Source organism: Natrix helvetica (genome assembly GCF_964273705.1).
Source record: "Natrix helvetica genome assembly, chromosome: 3".
In the NCBI taxonomy this organism is placed as follows: domain Eukaryota; kingdom Metazoa; phylum Chordata; class Lepidosauria; order Squamata; family Natricidae; genus Natrix; species Natrix helvetica.
Window position 1 is genome coordinate 130852502 of NC_138549.1, and position 17325 is coordinate 130869826.

A 17325-nucleotide genomic window follows, 5' to 3' on the forward strand; every position below is an offset into this window, starting at 1 on the left:
GGTGATCTCAGCAGCAAAGATGCCGCAGTAGAATCGGTTACACTTCCGGCAGGGTCCGATTTGCTTAGCTTTCGGCTACGCTGTTTCAATGGAGTAGGAGTAGAGACGAGTCTCCGAAAGCGCTGCCGTTTAATTCTGCTGAAATTGGTAGGAGAAACTTATGTCATGAGCTGGTTGGAGCAACTAAGGAGGATTAAACTCTACTTCAGTGGGAATCTGAGAACACATATTATACTAATATATACTATACTTATATTTATTATATTTTATTTATTATATGTGTGTATATGTGCATGTATATCTATCTATCATCTATCTATCATCTATCTATCTATCTATCTATCTATCTATCTATCTATCTATCTATCTATCTATCTATGCTGTGACTTCACATTGTTGTGAGAAAGAGAATACAATATATTTATATTACAATAAATAATAATGATAATAATATATTATTATATTATATTATACAATATTTATTATAACCAATATACCATAATGTATAATAATATAACAATAATGTATTAGGTGTTATAGATTATAATATATATGTATAATACACATTTATTTATATCCTGCTTTTATTATTTTTATAAACAACTCAAGGTGGTAAACACACACAATACTCCTTCTTCCTCCTCCTATTTTTCCCACAATAGCAACACCGTGAGATGGATTAGGTTGAAAGAGAGTGCCTGTCCCAAAGTGACCCAGCTGGCTTTTATGGCTAAGGCAGGACTAAGACTCATGATCTCCCGCTTTTTAGAAATCATTAGACCAAACTGGCTTACAGACCAAACTTTATTTGTATCCTTATACAATGTACATCATCAGAAGTTTAGATCTCCAGAATGTCAATGAAATGTGTTGCACCATCTGTCCAAATAGCACTACTAGTTGATAATATTTTATTAAATTTATATGCTTCCCAGAATCGCTGAGAGCTGGGCACTGGGCAGCATATTCACACATGAGTTCACGCATGACTGCCTTGAAGTTTCTTTTTAATTGAGCAGTCATATAAATAGATAAGATTATCCTAAGCTAATTATTTCAACTGTGTTTGTCACAAGATACAATGACACCCCATATATAATTCTAAATTTGTTTACCCTAATTTACAAACAAAACTAAATATTCCAAGTGGACTGAGTAAGCCTAATAAATCTTTAGAGGATTAGTTGTTATTTTGGAGGCTTGTTCAAAGTGTTATAGATAGAATAGAATAGAATAGAATTCTTTATTGGCCAAGTGTGATTGGACACACAAAGAATTTGTCTTTGGTGCATATGCTCTCAGTGTACATAAAAAGACAAGACACATTTGTCAAGAATCAAGGTACAACATTTAATGATAGTCATAGGGTACAAATAAGCAATCAGGAAACAATCAAATTATGCAGGCATGCCGCCACATACTATTTGATAGCAGTGTTAGAAAATTAATTAATTAATTATATTTGTCACAATCTCATCAAAAAGAAAGCATTTCCTGAAAAAAAATTATATAAATTATTTATAAACTAGCGATAACAGTGGTATTGATTTTTAATTTCTCCAGGCAGTCCTAGGATGTTTGAAACACTCTAAAGTGCAATGAGATATGAAGCATCTATCTAAGCATCCAATGGCAGCATTATAATGACAATTTCCACATCCATGAACCTCAAAAATCTGAGTCTTTGGATAGTAGTACAAAATACATTTGAAATAAAAATAGCATATAAAAGATATGGACTTAACAAATTGGAAGGACCCTAGGTTCTAGTCCTAATTTTGTTGCAAAACCAGCTGAATGGCTTTGGACCACTCATTCTGTCTCAGTCCTAAAAAGAAGATGATGGAAAAACCAAGATTTCTGAAAACCTTTCCAAAAAACCTGCAAAGACTAGTCCAACTAATTGCCGGGCGGGTAGACTAACTGAGTGTATGCGTACACACATATGCACAGAGAAAGCACAGTGCTGTCCTGCAAATATACTGAACCATCTGCACCTAGCATAAACATTTGATTAGCATTTACTTAAGTTGCATGTTATCTACCTTTCCAACCATCTTTACATAATGGAAACAGTAACCACATTAAAGCAAGATAAAACAGCACTAACCATAATAAAAGATATCAGGATATTAGAGAATCCATCTTCAAAAGTGGAAAAAAGATAATTTCTTTGATTATCCCAATAAAGTTTCTGATAGCTTTGTTATCTGCTGCCTTCCAAATGGCTATTGGTTGTATCTCTTGTACTCATCAAAAACATTTCAAAGGATGAGAGGAAAGAACAGGACTGTGTGGCTGGTTCTAAAATTCAGTATTAACTTAAGAGTGCCAGGTCTTATTAGATCATTATCTGTAGCATGCTGCCCAGATGAATCATTGTTAATACAATCCTGACCACATTATAATGAAGATAATTTAATTAGTTTCAGTTTGAATCCATCTTTGTAATTGGGTTTTGTTTGAAATTAGAATGACACAGTAATTGAAATAAATATGCTAATTTTCAATGAATGTATTGTGGAGATAAAGCAATATAATTTCACAATCTATTTCTCAATCATTAGAAAGATTTGTGATATTTTGGATTAACAGCTTTATAAGAGAACACAGTTTGGTGTCATGGCTCAGGCTAGAAATTAGGAGATTGTGAGTTCTAATCCCCTCTTGGTCATGAAATGAGCTGGGTGACTTTGGGCCAGTCACTTTTTCTCAGTCTAGGAAGGAGTGAATGGCAAATCATTTCTAAAAAGCCTTGTCAAGAAAACTGCAGGGACTTATCCAGACAGTCTCTGAGAATTGGACATGATTGAATGGTGGAGGGGCGGGGGGGGAGAAAGGGGGGTCACCCTTTCTCTTCTTGGACATACAGGTGAAGCGGTCCAAGTTGAAGAAAGATTTATTTATTTATTTAGCCTATGGTAAAAGTGTTAAAAAGCACATCACAATTACATTCTCAACGAGCAAATATGAAAATAATTAAGACAAAAACACTTGAACATGACTCACATATTGCCGTGTCAGTGAATCATCCTATAACACTGATATGTCCAGTATTGTTTCTTATGAGATGATAAAAAGATAAAAAGTACTAGAATTCAGCAATAATACTGCTTCAAGAAATTCCATAATTAATTATCCGCAGATAATATATACGTTTTGTGATACTTGTTAATAGCACCAGGTGGCTCTAAAGAACACAACTGTTAATCTGCCCTTGAGGCACAACCAATTTCCTAATGAAAAAGACAACTGTATAAAACAGTTTAATACAGAAACACCCTAAATAAATAGTATTTCCTAGAGGTTTAAGCTTTTATTATAAATAAGCATCACAAGTGAGAATTCTTTTTGTTGAGAGGGTATCTGGAGCATTAAAATCTTGCTTCCTATATAAGACTATATATAGTTTTACTGACAGAGAAATAACCGAATTGCTATTTATAGCCTGTTAATCAGTAGAGTCTAGATGTGGAAATGGGTAGGCAGAAGGGGCCAAGGCTCTTTGTTTAGATACAAAACAATAGTTTGCCATGTGCATACATGCATTACTCATATTAAGGAAACAGACTGCCTCTTTGCCTCAATTTAAAGGACAAATTTAAAATCTTGACTGCTAAATATTCCTGAAATGTTCTATGTTCAGTATTCTCATTTAGAAAGGAAAATGGTTATCTTGATATTTTTATTATTAATGAATTTGGTGCTAAATCTCCTTGCTAGTTTACTGTAAAGCATCCAGAAATAAACCAACACATCCCAGTCCCTCTATCCTAGGCCCAGAACAAGGATTTGGGAGCCAAGGACTACATTTCTTTTCTTCAAGTTTTTGGTTTCTCTGTGTTGCAAGAGATTATTATCAATTGGAGGGGGTCAGGATGGTTTGGCATTTAAAAGCCAGTGTGTTTAATTTATTAGAAGTTTAACACATTTAAGGGATACATTTTTAACGAATAAGTGAAAAAATGGAACCACCAGATGTACTTCGCTGCCAATTTTGGCTGTAGAGATGGTACTAAAAAGGCCATAACCTAACTTAGGCCAAGCATTATATATTCACACACAATACACATAGACACCCTTTATGTCACAAGAACTACCTTTCCAGAGTTAAAATTATTCTAAACATAATTTAGAGCTGCAGCCTTGTACACATTATTTTGGATGTGAATCCTATTAAACTCAGTTCAGCTTAATTTTAGGGAGACAGAGAATTAGACTGATAGTGGAGTCTAAGTTTAATGACTTTAGCGGCTAGATTGAATATGGTTTGGAATCATATGTTCTTGAGCTAATTCATCCCAATGTTCTTGGAATGATTTTAAAAACTACATTTAATGCACATCATATGTGTAACCCCTTCTTAGTGTAAACAAAATAAACAGTGGCTCAGTTGAGATCAAGACCGCCCAAAATTAAGAAGGAACTTTAGCACAAACTATTTTTAAAAACCTACATACAGGATAATATTTTTTTAAATATTCCATTGGGAGTTTTCCAAGAGGAAGAATCCTGATACTCAAAAAAGCTCTGAGAAATTTAATGGTAAGGTTTTTCCTTCATTGCAGACTAAAAAGTAAATGGAAATGGATCTTATAATCTATATGAAATACTATACTTTCAAGATTATTATTTAGTATCCCCTCCCAAATGACGATTCTTCACACCAATTAAATATAATCACAAGTAATTTCATAATTTTCAACATTCCAAAAATAAAAGTTATCAAACCAAAATTATGCCAGGTGATTTAACATGTCTGTATATTCCAGAATATATCATATTGAGGATGAAGTCTGTAAAGATTCTCAGTCATCCAGGTCATGATTGTCCTAAAGGTGCTTTTTCAGCACCTGAAAAAGCACCTTTGGGACATTGAGGGTGAAAGTTCATTGTCTTAGCTTGTGGGTTGGTTTCTGAAGGTTTCGTTATATATCATATGTCATATTCTCATATATATTCTCATAAGTATCATATTCTCTGGCCATCAAACAGGGCAAAGATACAAACAAGGTACTAAATAAAATTGAGCATCAAAGGAAAACTGAACACAATTTGGAGATACTGCCCTGGTTTCTTGTAATTTTTGAGCCTTTTGGAGATGATGTCCATCAGAACAGAAACATTTCACCATCCCAGGTCTTTTAAAGCAGCAATCCCAGGGATTACTGAACTACAACAACTATCATGAAGTACAATATTTTGATCACATTGGAGGGGGCAAACGGGAAGTAGAATTCAACCTAATTTGCTCATTCCTGTTTTAAGGAAAATAATGGATGAGCAATTGCTGAAAAGGCAAGTTGGAAAAATGGTGAGAAAGGCTTAATGGAGGTTGCTACTGTTTCTCAATCCATCCCATTCCATTTTCTTGTGAGATGTTTTTCAATGTCTCTCCACCCTCACTTTCTCAAGCTTTTCCTTATACAAAAGCAATGTTTTAAAATCATTAGCATTTAGGTTTATATATTTTTCCAGAGTGCAGTAGCAGGGTTTGGCTGTTCCAGCCAAGGCAAGAATTTTGTGGAATCATATCTGCCAATTTGCAACAGATGAAGTACATCAAGTCCTCGAAAGCACAGCTCACAAACACGTCCGTAGTCTTTATGAAGCTAATAGTAATTTATTTCGACGGGCTTTCTCTCGAGTAACCGAACTACCAGTTCATAAAGGATTCTGCTTTTACTACGGCCTGTTTAAGAAGATAAGAAGGCCTCCTGACTTTAGGCAAAATAATTACGGATCCCCTACGCTTTGTACACCCGCGGGCGGTATAGAGTCGCTTGGCTCAAGCACGTTTTATTCTTCGGTCGCTGAAGAAACGCTTGAAGGGGAGGGGGGGAGTTCTTCCCCTTCGCTTCAGTCCCTCCCCCATTGCGCAAGCGCACAACGACCCAAGCAGACGTTCCCTTAGCAACCGCGCTTTCAGCACTACCACGTCCCTGCCTGCTCGACTACAACCTCCGATACTAGGGCGAGCGGCAGGCCCCGAAGGCGGGGGAGATCTGGGGACCCGGCTGGCCTGGACACGGTGATGGGGCGTACGGCCCGCGGTCTTTCCCCCCGGTATCCTGCTCGTTATGATGCTGCTGAGCAGGAAGTCGGAAGGTACTGGGGGAAAGCTTAAGGGGCTTCTCGGGGCTTCTTACGGGCGTGGATCCTTCCCTCCTTCGGGCTTTTTGTGGCTGGGCCTTGGGGCTGTCTGGCTTCCTGCTTTCCAGGCACTCAGCCGTTTGCGTGTCTTTGCAGAGGCGAGGCCTTTTTTTACAGGGAGTGTATTTTGTGTGGCGGGCGTGTTGGTGGGAGATCAATGGCGCCGCGGAGGAGGGGGCTTTTGTAAAAGGAAGAGTGTCGTCCCTCTGCCCCCCACCCCGACCTGCTGGGCTGTTTCCTCCCTGAGTAATGAAACAGAAGCGAAACGCCTGCAAGAAAGCAACCAAGCTCAGAGAGCACCACGGAACCCTTGTTTCCTTTACAGCCAAGCCTTTTCCTTCCCATCCTTCGCCAGCCTGCTCACCCCAGGCACACACGATCGTCTGGAAACGGGAAGCGGTTTTGAGGGATCGGGTGTAGGGGATGAGGATGGGGGTCACCCTGCCCCTTGGTGGGAGGAAGAGGAGCCAGGGCTGCGTCCCCCACGTGTCCTTCGCAGGAAGGGCTGGAACTTTTGCAGGAGGCGGCGGGGCCACGTGGGGAAAAGGGACGATCGGAACTAGAAGAAACGGCCGGTTGCCGGATTCGTGGCGGGAGGATGGCGCATGGGACGTGCAGTATAGCCCAGCGCCTGTACTGTATATTTTGAATTGGGGATAATGGGCAAAAATGTAGACCAGAGAGGGCTCGAGAAACGTTATTAGCACCGTTTCCTCGAGAGACCGATGGGAAACTATCACATGAACAATACTTCCCCCCCAAGCCCCCCCCCTCCAATCCGAATAGCCGCCGTCCAACGGTAACGGACAAGCGAGCCTCAATTGGGAGGAGTTGGTGCTCTTTTCGTAAATAAAAACGTTGGTTTTTATTGTTTTGGGATGTTGTAACACTTGCTTTTTTTTTACCCTTCCCGTGTGTAACAGTAGAGGTGAAGTACAGTAACTGTTGGAGCCAAAATAGTTTTGGTTACAAGAAATATTCGGTGTACGTTGTGACTTCGAGAAGCAGGCCAGATTATTTCAACTCACTGCCAAATTATGCATAAGGAAATTTTAAAAGATTTTTCCTTTGGTAATAACTTAGCTGGCCCCTGCTTCGTGTGCTTTTTTTAAACTGTTAACTGGAAGGCAAGGAGCATTCCTTCCAGTCAGCACTAATTACCATAAATGTTTATTTGCTTGTTTGTAATCCAAGTTTTTTTTAAAAAAATCATCTGTGATTAAGCAAGAGGAAGCTCAGGAACTCTTCCTTTTTAGTGTTAGAGGCAGTTTTAAAATTTTGGAACACTTAATTGAACTTTTTTTAAAACAGCAATTCCAGAAACAAAACACAACATCTGTTAATTTCTGTCGGATTCTGTTTTGCACTACAAACAGAAATGTTTGTAAAGAAGTGAAATTGGTTGGAGCATTACTTGTTGAGCATTACTCAATAGATCAGAACAAGGCAAAATAATATTCATAACTATTCAATACATTATTACATTGAAGCAAATGATGGGAATTTAAGAACTTTGCCCTCTGGTTCAGTGTTCTTTGTCTTAACAGTGTCCAACTAAATGAATTTAGGCAGGTCATAAATGTGGCCAAGGGAATATCCTTCATGTTCCCAGTTGGCTAATATTGAAGGCAAGCTACTTTTATTCCAGGGGAAATAAAAGCCCATCAAGCCATAGGGATGGTATGACTACTTTCTGAAAGAGTTATTTCTAGACAAGCCTATGCAGAATTATAACTGGATGAATAATAATGTGATGCATATACTTACTGTATTAAGTTTCAGTAAGTTTATTGTTTTAGGGGGTTGGTATTAAGTGTCTTGAGTTTCAAACTATTTTCGAAGCTGTAATTCTTCCTAATAAGTCTACAGATACTGATTCATGATTGCTGAGGACAATTGCAGCTTACTTTACTTTCAAAGAAATCCAATTTCAAATCATAGATGCGACATTTTGTCACCTACATTTTTTCTTTAGTGGATATTGCTGAGATGAATCTTTTTAATTGATAACTTTAATTCATGATTCTAAGTGCTCATAAATAGTGGTTGTGGTATTCTGTGCAATTTAATGGTGGGATCTTATATTACTTGGGAAATTGCAATAGTCTACAAGAGTTGTTGGTTTTCTGTTTGCAAGAGGGAGAAAAGAATCAACATTGGACAGGTTTCTGTTGCTGGCTTCTAAGGCAGTCTTGAGTATGGTACCCCCCAAAAGTGGGTGTAGCAGGACAGATTAGGCAAAGGTAAAAGTCTGCTACATACTAATTCCTGTCCCTTGTTATTACACAAAAAAACAAAGAAGAATTTTACATACTCAATGTGTATCATAATTTTTTCCTTTTTAATGAAAAAAAGGGGGGGGATCAAATGCTGCTCCTTCTAATTATCTGCAGCCGCATCATCTGGACTTTGGGATTTGTTGGAGGATTCCAATAAGAGTTTATGATTGTTACTATAATTTAAAATAGGATTATTACTATAATTCAAAATAATTGTAAGAATTTGTGTTCATTTTTACTGAACATTTTGTTATTTCCAGCCAGGTTTGGAGATGGCTTGTATGACTCTTATATGAGAATAGATCAGATTAGATATCCAGAACCTACAAATGAAGAATGCACCCCTTCTGGTTTTCCTTCACTAGGGAGATCTAATGTAAGTAATTTTCCTGCTTCTTGAATTTTATTACTGCTGGGACAACACAATCTAGATGTGTTAACAAACCAGAATATTAATGCTACGTTTATGCAGTACTTCTGATTTGATTCAAAACAGCTGCTTTATTGTGCAAATGTGACATCTATGTGTAGCTACATTTGTTTCCAGGATCTCATGGGTGCTTTAACAAGCTGCACACACGTGCTACATTCATTCTTGTACTTTAAAGGAACTTCTTCCAAATACAGCCTGAAACACTGCATAACCCTAACAAGTACATCTATATCAGCAGAAGGCAGTAGTTAAATATTGTGTCTGTGCTATCTTTTCCAACCATTCAGGTTGGAAACCATTCCAACCATTTAAGAATGTTACAGGTAATTCTCATTTAACAATTGCCTCATAGAGTAACTGTTTGCCGTTAATGATGATTAAAAAGTAACTTTGCAACCAATCCTAGGACTTTTGACCTTTGTAGGTCTGTAAAGCAAAGGAAATCTGAAATAAGATTATAACAGTCATGGTTTCGCTTAGCAACTGCTTCACATAACAACCATTGTCCCTAAATGAAGACCACTTAATAACAGCAACATGGTAAAGCTTACAATAATATATTTATGGAGATGTCTTGTTTTTCATAAATATTAAATACTATTTAGCCTTGCAAATAGATTTTCTGGAACTCATCCACCTTTTGTTCTGCTTTCCTTAGCATGTGCCAGCATAAGATTAGTGTCCTTCATAATGGAAATGGACTGATGATAACAATAGGTATACTGTATATAGATAAGAGAATAACATAATTAATCAAGTGATCTGAATTAAGAGATGTCACAATTCTTGTACTCATTCTACCAGACCATTAATCTAAAACTATATACTCCTTGCCTCTTTATGGCTTGTACACTCAACTGACAAATAGAAAGGCATCTGGCTTCCATTTTTTTCAACATTTATAGGATAAATGCTTTCCTGTTGGTAAACATCAAGATATCAAGTAAATGCCTGTATGATTATTTTAACCACTGTATTTACTCAATATGAGGGTGTAAGTGGCAAGAATAGCCTTTTTTCTCAGTGGTATGAAAATTTGAGTTGCATTTTGAATATTATAGTAATTTTTGTGGTGAAATAGAAACATGTCAGTAAATATTTCTTTGCAGAAAAAGTAAGAACTAGAGAACATCTCTTTACTGAAAAGAAAGGTTTACATCAGTGGTGGGTTGCAGGTGGTATGCCCGGGTACGGACGTACCAGAGCCAGCCCGGAGCACCGGATAATGTTCCAGTACGATGCTCCGGAGGGCCCACCCGCCTGCTCTCGTTTCTTGCCATCCTTTTACGTCTTCAGCGCTTCCGCGCACAACACATACAGCACCTGTGCAACGCTCCACTGAGCAGCTGGAGCATTGCGGAGGCTCACAGAAGCACCAAGACGCACACGTGCACTGCGCGCATCCACATGGACGCCAGCAAGTCCATTCCAACCGTACTGGTTGGAACGGAAACCGCAACCCACCACTGGTTTACATTATAGTTTACATATCCTCTTGTATGTATCTATGTTCATTCCAGAGTTAATATTCTTAGAGTTACAGTCAATTAACTAAATGTTTAATTATAGGACTGAAATTTACTGGTTTTGTTTTTTAAAATACAAAAAGGAATTTCCTAATGTTCCTTTTGGAAACAGTAATGCCTTCTGTCACTTGGATTGTTTTTGTAGAGATGATATATGTCTTAATCAAAGTCATGTATCTTGTCAGCTTGTTAGAGAGGACTGGTTAGATTGCAGCAATTATGTCCAGTTGTGACAGCTTTAACAGTAAGATACTCTGCACATACTTCCAAGCAACAAAAATATTCAAGCAAAATCAAAACTTAGTTGCATAATTGATCATTGAAAGAAAAGGTTGGTCTAGTATCCTTTCATTTGTGCCATAACTGCTTTTCGGAAGCTTATAAGCTAAGAAGGGGAAAACAATATTTGAATTTGGCAAAAGCAAATACAGTGGGTCAAATCTTATAAATTGGATCAAGTCAGTTGAAGCCCTTAGACATTACATAGAGTAATTATTGCATTATTGACAAACTGTAATATGGTAATCATAGTAGTATTGATATATGATGATATAAAGAGACCTGAATCTGTATGCATCAGGCTTTATAATCCAGATTTCATATATTGACTTACTTAGTGAAGGGCATTGAAGTTGTTTTGTGCATAAAATGTGTATCATAGAAAGAAAACATCACTGAGAGATTATCATATACCCTATACACAGACTTGTTTTCTCTATAGATAGGCAATATGAAAAGTTCATGGGCATGTCCTAAGGGTTTGTACATGTTGTCCTCAGGCTATAACCAGTCATTCAACATCTATTCAGAATTACAACAGCACTGAACAAGAATGACTTACAACCAGTCCTCAAAGTTGCAGCCATCACAATGTCCCCAGAGTCATGTGATTGTGATTTGAGCACTTGACAACTGACTTGCTATTATGACACTTGCAATGTACCACAGTTCCATGATTACCATTTGGGACCTCCTTTGCTGGCTTTCCACAAGCAAAGTCAGTGGGGAAGCTGGCAAGAGGTTTCAAATTGCTCACCTCCACCCCAGAGCACTTCTTGTGGCACCTGCCTTCCTTCCTGCATTCCATAGTCATTGGAGAACTAATTACCTGTCATTTTCTTGTCACGTCTTTTGAATTTCTAAGACACTAGCAAATATTTTTTCTGGCAATTGGCTATCTTTTTGTCTGGCATATTAAAACAAGAAACTTGCTTTTTATTAAAGATAAGCTATTGCATACAGAGCATAGCTTTAGAGGCTGAATTTTCCCCTATCCAAAGAACAGATATGAGAAATGCTTCTCGTTTTATTTCTAAAATAGTTTAGTCTAAGGCATCCTACTGCCTCATGTGCCTGCAGCCCTAAAGTTATCCGTGTGTGAGTTGATTTCTAGCTACTTTGCTTTCATTTTATATTTAATCAGTTACAGAATATCTTCTTTCACTGCCAGTTCCTTTTTCATTATTCTTTATTACTTCAAGGTAAAAATAAATATATTGGTAATGTAAATGTAAACATATTGCTAATGTTGATCTTCAGATTTTTTTCTAGCTTATATTTTATCTAAGTATTGCATGTGGGACAAAATTACAGTTCAGATTCATTTCCTGTTTGGACTCTGTATTACTATTCTATTTTTTTCTCTACCTTTGTCTACAAAATGCAAAAATTGTGTGCAGAATTCTTTGTCCATTAGGAGATCAAATGTTTCTGAAAATAGAGGTCTTTGAAACCCAGTTGCTCTGAATTAATAAAGAATTGCTGATTGGATTGGATTAATATCCTGCAAGGGGCCATGTTATTCAAAATTTTACATCATTCTTCTTTCTTTCTGCTCAATTCAGCCATAGATACTAAAGAATCTGTTAACATGCTAATTCTCTGGATCATATTTTCTGTGACTTCTGAGAAAGTTGTATGTCTCAAAATATACTGTCTATATTTTCCAAACAGATATAGCAGTTAAGCAGTAAAATACAGATCTTGGTGTCCTCAAACTGCATTTTCTGAACCAATGCCGTAACTCTTTTGGCATTTCATTGAAAAAGTTATACACATAGTTTTTCAAATGAGTTATTAATTTGCTGTTTTGGTGGAGTAAAAATTTATTATAGAAATGAAAGAAGATAGCATATATAAAAGCTGTTATTTAGTTGCAAATGTTGATTTCACTGGTTTTTTTTTTAAAAAATAAGTCTAAACTAGAAGATGTCTCAGCATTTCTTACAGCTATTAAATTTAGTACAGTACCGTGCAGTTGCCTTGCAGAACTCAATGAGGTATGTCAGACTTATGCGAGTCTGCCTTGTGGGCTCAACAACGTACTTTGCAAAATGAAAATGACCTAATCAAATCTTGTAAGAGTGGCTCATTCATTCATTCAATACACTTGCAAGGTAGCTATTCTGCACCAGTTTTTAGGATAGGACATTGTTTTGCTTCACTGCATTACTTGGGAGTCTATTGCTCACATTGCCTATACTGAAATAGAATCTGAAGTGAGTCTCCAAAGTTACAGTTGTTTCAAATGAGATAAATCATTTTTTTTATGTTTTCTGACTGATTTGCAGTTTTGTAGGAAAAATATTTAGTTCCTTCATGCATGGAACAAAACTCTTTGCAGTGCTCAAAAGTAAGTTAGTATTCTAGAATACAAAACATACAAACATGCCTTCATAAAAAGTTAAGGAGATGCACTAGTTTAAGAGCAATATGGAATTTTTGGTAACCAAATTATTCACTAATTCCGTCTTAACCCTTTTGGAAAGGTTTTATAATCTCTGGTTATTTATCTTTTCTGCAATTTGCTGTTTTTGGGCTAGTAAAATAGTAATTTGCAGGTTCTTGGTTGCTTCAAACTACACTTTCATTACTTGTTGCTATGCTGACTGAAGAGTAGATGTTGCAAAACTACTTTAGTGTATGCTAATACATATTTTTACTATATCAGGTTTATGTAAACATTCATTTTTTACTACAAATTTTTTTCTGAATTTAAATGACTGTTGCTATTTCCCAAATGTTAAATTTGTGAATTCTAAGGATTTTCTGTTTCATCTTTAAAGGTACCTACTAGCACAATCACAATGAAGGATCATCCTTTGACTGGGAGCCAAGTCAAAGTTGAGCAATTATTTGAAGACTCTGGAAATAGAAGGAGCAGTACTCTGCAGTCCACTGGAATAAATGTCTCTGAAAGGTCATTTCCAACTCCAGTAAAAGATAAAAGCGCTGATAGTATCTGCACCATCAAAAATAGTGGCAGCTCAATAAAAGCACAGAAAGTTGGTTGTCAGTCTGCAGAGCAAGCACTGAAGCAATATAAACAGCAGTTAACAGCCTATGAGCAACAAGAAATATTTAATTTTCCTGAAATCTATTTTGTGGGCCCAAATGCAAAGAAAAAACAGGGAGTTAGTGGTGGTTCAAACAATGCTGGATATGATGATGAACAAGGCAGCTACATTCATGTACCTCATGACCATCTTGCGTACCGATATGAAGTACTTAAAATAATTGGAAAAGGCAGCTTTGGCCAAGTAGCTAAAGTGTTTGATCACAAAAGCCACCAACATTTGGCTCTAAAGATGGTGCGCAATGAGAAACGGTTTCACCGGCAAGCAGCAGAAGAAATACGCATCTTGGAACATCTCAAAAAGCAAGATAAAACTGGCAGCATGAATGTTATTCACATGTTAGAAAACTTTACCTTTCGAAATCATATATGTATGACTTTTGAGCTGTTGAGCATGAATCTGTATGAGCTGATCAAAAGAAACAAGTTTCAAGGCTTCAGTGTGCAGCTTGTACGTAAATTTGCCCACTCAATATTGCAATGTCTGGAGGGGCTATTCAGAAACAAAATTATACATTGTGACTTAAAACCTGAAAATATTCTTCTGAAACAGCAAGGGCGGAGTGGAATCAAAGTAATTGATTTTGGATCTAGTTGTTTTGAGCACCAAAGAGTTTATACTTACATACAATCTCGGTTTTACAGAGCCCCAGAAGTTATCCTGGGAAGTCGCTATGGGATGCCCATAGATATGTGGAGTTTTGGCTGTATTCTGGTGGAACTTCTGACTGGCTATCCTTTGTTTCCAGGAGAGGATGAGGGTGATCAACTAGCTTGCATGATGGAGCTCCTTGGAATGCCTCCACAGAAATTGCTAGACCAATCCAAGCGAGCCAAAAACTTCATCAATTCGAAAGGTCATCCTCGCTATTGCAGTGTAACAACTCAGGCTGATGGGAAAGTTATTCTTAATGGTAGCAGATCACGAAGGGGTAAAATGCGCAGTGCTCCAGGCAACAAGGACTGGATCACAGCATTAAAAGGCTGTGATGACTCTTTGTTTATAGAGTTCTTAAAAGAATGTCTTAGTTGGGATCCTTCTGCAAGGATGACTCCTAGCCAAGCTTTAAGACATCCTTGGATTTGTAAACGAGTACCTAAGCCTCCCAGCGTGGATAAAAGTTCAGGCAAACGGATTGCTCACTATACAAGTGCTTTCCCAGGGATAAATTCCAGATTACCCCCAGTTGTTGGGGTAGCAAACAAACTGAGAGCTAATCTAATGTCTGATTCAAATGCCAATATACCTCTATGTACTGTGCTACCAAAACTGGTCAGCTAATAGAGAATTACATATTCCCAGGGTACATATTCTGTGTTTATTATTATCTCCTTGAATGACAAAGAGATTAGTGTAGGGCCTGGGGAAAAGATTATTGAAGGCTGAAACTTGTGTAAAAAAATACCTGAATGAAAACAAGCATTTTAAGGGCTATAATTATTTAATCAAATTGTTTCAGCTAGAATGGGATGCTTATTGTATACATTTGTTTTATTCAGTGAGATTACATGAGGTATAACAGATTTTAGAACAACATTACAATAAACCACAAAATCACTTGTTTATGCAGGCAGTCATGTAACCAGAAAATTGAGTGCAATGTGGTTTCAACATAATTGCACTTAATAGTAAATTCCTTACAGAAAGCTGGTCAAAAAGCACAAATTCTTAAGCTTTTTGTTGTTTAGGAATTATTTTGTAGCATTTTCTACATATAACAACAAGGTTTCTGAGTTTGCAAAATTAATTTGTGAACTTTCCTTCAAATTTCTTGCAGACAAGCACCTTGCAAAAATGTGTGGTGAGCCAGAGCTATGAAGATAATAGTTTTTGGATTCTCGTTTTAATGTTTTTAATTCTTCATTCCAACATTTTAATTGAATTAATTGATCACAAATGGAGATAAAAATATTTCTGAGAAAATTTCTTGTGTATTAAAATAAGTTGCTTTTAATTTTAGTAAATGGTAAACTGAGCAAACTGCTGTTTTCAAATCTCAATTAGATGCAAAAAAGATGGGTGCTTCAGATATTTTGTACAGGAAAATGTAATGGGCAGCATCTGGATACTGGAAAATAAAACTATTTTTACTAGCGCACATAAGCTTGCCTCCTGGTTTTCCCATTCAGGATCTTGATTATGAAGACTTGATCTTTAACAAAGCACGAAGCAATACTACTCAGACCTGATGTACAGTATAACTATATGGTGCAAATTTATTGAATTACTATTAATGATAGCCATTTGCATTGGATGTTTACAAATCAGTTAAACTCCATTTTCTACATTGGATGCATTCTATGTTGTTGTTAATCATTTGTAGAACAGCTAATCACTGAAAATCAATTTGCTTCCTCTTGTTTTTGTGTTTACTCCTGAGTTAATGTCACAAATGCTAGATTAGATATTCTATCAGCAGTTCATTCAGATTGCAATGCAATTTCTGTACATCTGATAATAATACTACATACCGTATTTTTGGCGTATGAGACGCACCAAGATTTTGAAGAGGCATTTTTTTTAAAAAAAAAGTTTTTGCATTCTGCAGACCTCCCCAAAACGGCCTGTTTTTTGTCCAAAATAAGGCATGAATAGCCTTAGGTGGCTTTGTAGAATGCTTCTGGGGGGGCAAAAAACAGCCTGTTTTTTTTGCTCATTTTTGCCCTCCCCAGCCCCCAGGAGCACTCTGGAAGCCTCCTAAAGGCTATGCCCAGCTATTTTTGTGAAGGGGGTGGGGTTTCGGGAGACAAAAAATGCTGTGTTTAGTGTATAAGACGCACCCAGATTTTCAGCCTTTTTTTGAGGCAAAAAGGTGTGTTTTATACTCCAAAAAATGCGGTAGTAGAAAAATGTGAAAAGAGTCCTCAAGAATGGAGATTTTATAGATGCTCACTAACTTCAGACCCAGAAAGCTCTATTGCATTTACATATAAATTATTCCATTTCCAAATAAATACCTTAATTTGTCTATTTCAGATAGTTGGGTTATTACGTCCGAATAGCCATTTAAGATTATTTGAAATTAAGAATTCTGTCTTAACAGTATTAATGACCACGGTTGAGGCTTTTTAGATTGTGAACATCCTTGAGGCGATTCAAATAAAAATATTTTATGCAGTAGCAGACATTGAGTGAATAAAGCATTGTGCATATCATTCTAGAGATACGTCCAGTGGCCTGTTTGCTTGGAAAAAAGTATTTCTCTTACTGAGAAATGTCAAGTGTATTACAATGTACTGTTTTTTTTTTAAAGTGCATGGTTTAACATAACGTGAAATAATTGACATTAATATTGCAGATAAGGAACAATTTACTTTCACCTTGGCAAGAAAATCTTGTGAAAAAGTTATTGTACTGCATAAACATTTAATGTTTATTGCATTTGTATGCCATTCCATTAGTTGAGGAATTTGAGGCAGTTTACAAAGAAAATAAAATCATGAAGTAAGAGCAAGTACAATAAAACAAACTGTAAAATTGAAAACTTGACTTTAGTTGCACGTTTTTAGCTCATTGCATTTTGTTTTTTAATTGTTCATCCTTTGTATAAAATATAATAAATTTCCACAAAAATATCT

At 36.7% G+C, this 17325-nt stretch overlaps 1 protein-coding gene across 4 annotated transcripts; it reads left to right on the plus strand.

Annotated features, from left to right (window-relative positions):
- Positions 1-84: 84 nt before the first annotated feature.
- On the plus strand, positions 85-16920 carry DYRK3 (dual specificity tyrosine phosphorylation regulated kinase 3). 4 transcript variants are annotated; one of them, XM_081947188.1, is made up of 3 exons: positions 85-147; positions 8693-8808; positions 13457-16920. In XM_081947188.1, exons 2-3 carry the CDS (start codon positions 8725-8727, stop codon positions 15026-15028), a joined length of 1656 nt encoding a protein of 551 aa, XP_081803314.1. In that variant the 5' UTR covers positions 85-147; positions 8693-8724; the 3' UTR covers positions 15029-16920. The 4 variants fall into 4 exon arrangements, with proteins under 4 accessions (XP_081803314.1, XP_081803313.1, XP_081803312.1 ...); XM_081947187.1 differs by lacking the exon at positions 85-147 and adding an exon at positions 5733-6108; XM_081947186.1 differs by lacking the exon at positions 85-147 and adding an exon at positions 5733-6108 and having other exon boundaries at positions 8697-8808.
- Positions 16921-17325: the final 405 nt, after the last annotated feature.

What these genes read in the sequence shown, in the direction of transcription:
- DYRK3 (XM_081947186.1), top strand. Translation starts at nt 6,035, where the DNA reads ATGGGGCGTACGGCCCGCGGTCTTTCCCCCCGGTATCCTGCTCGTTAT. An exon ending in GCTGAGCAGGAAGTCGGAAG is followed by an intron (nt 6,109 to 8,696) that starts GTACTGGGGGAA and finishes ATTTCCAGCCAG; the next exon opens with GTTTGGAGATGGCTTGTATG. An exon ending in CTTCACTAGGGAGATCTAAT is followed by an intron (nt 8,809 to 13,456) that starts GTAAGTAATTTT and finishes TCATCTTTAAAG; the next exon opens with GTACCTACTAGCACAATCAC.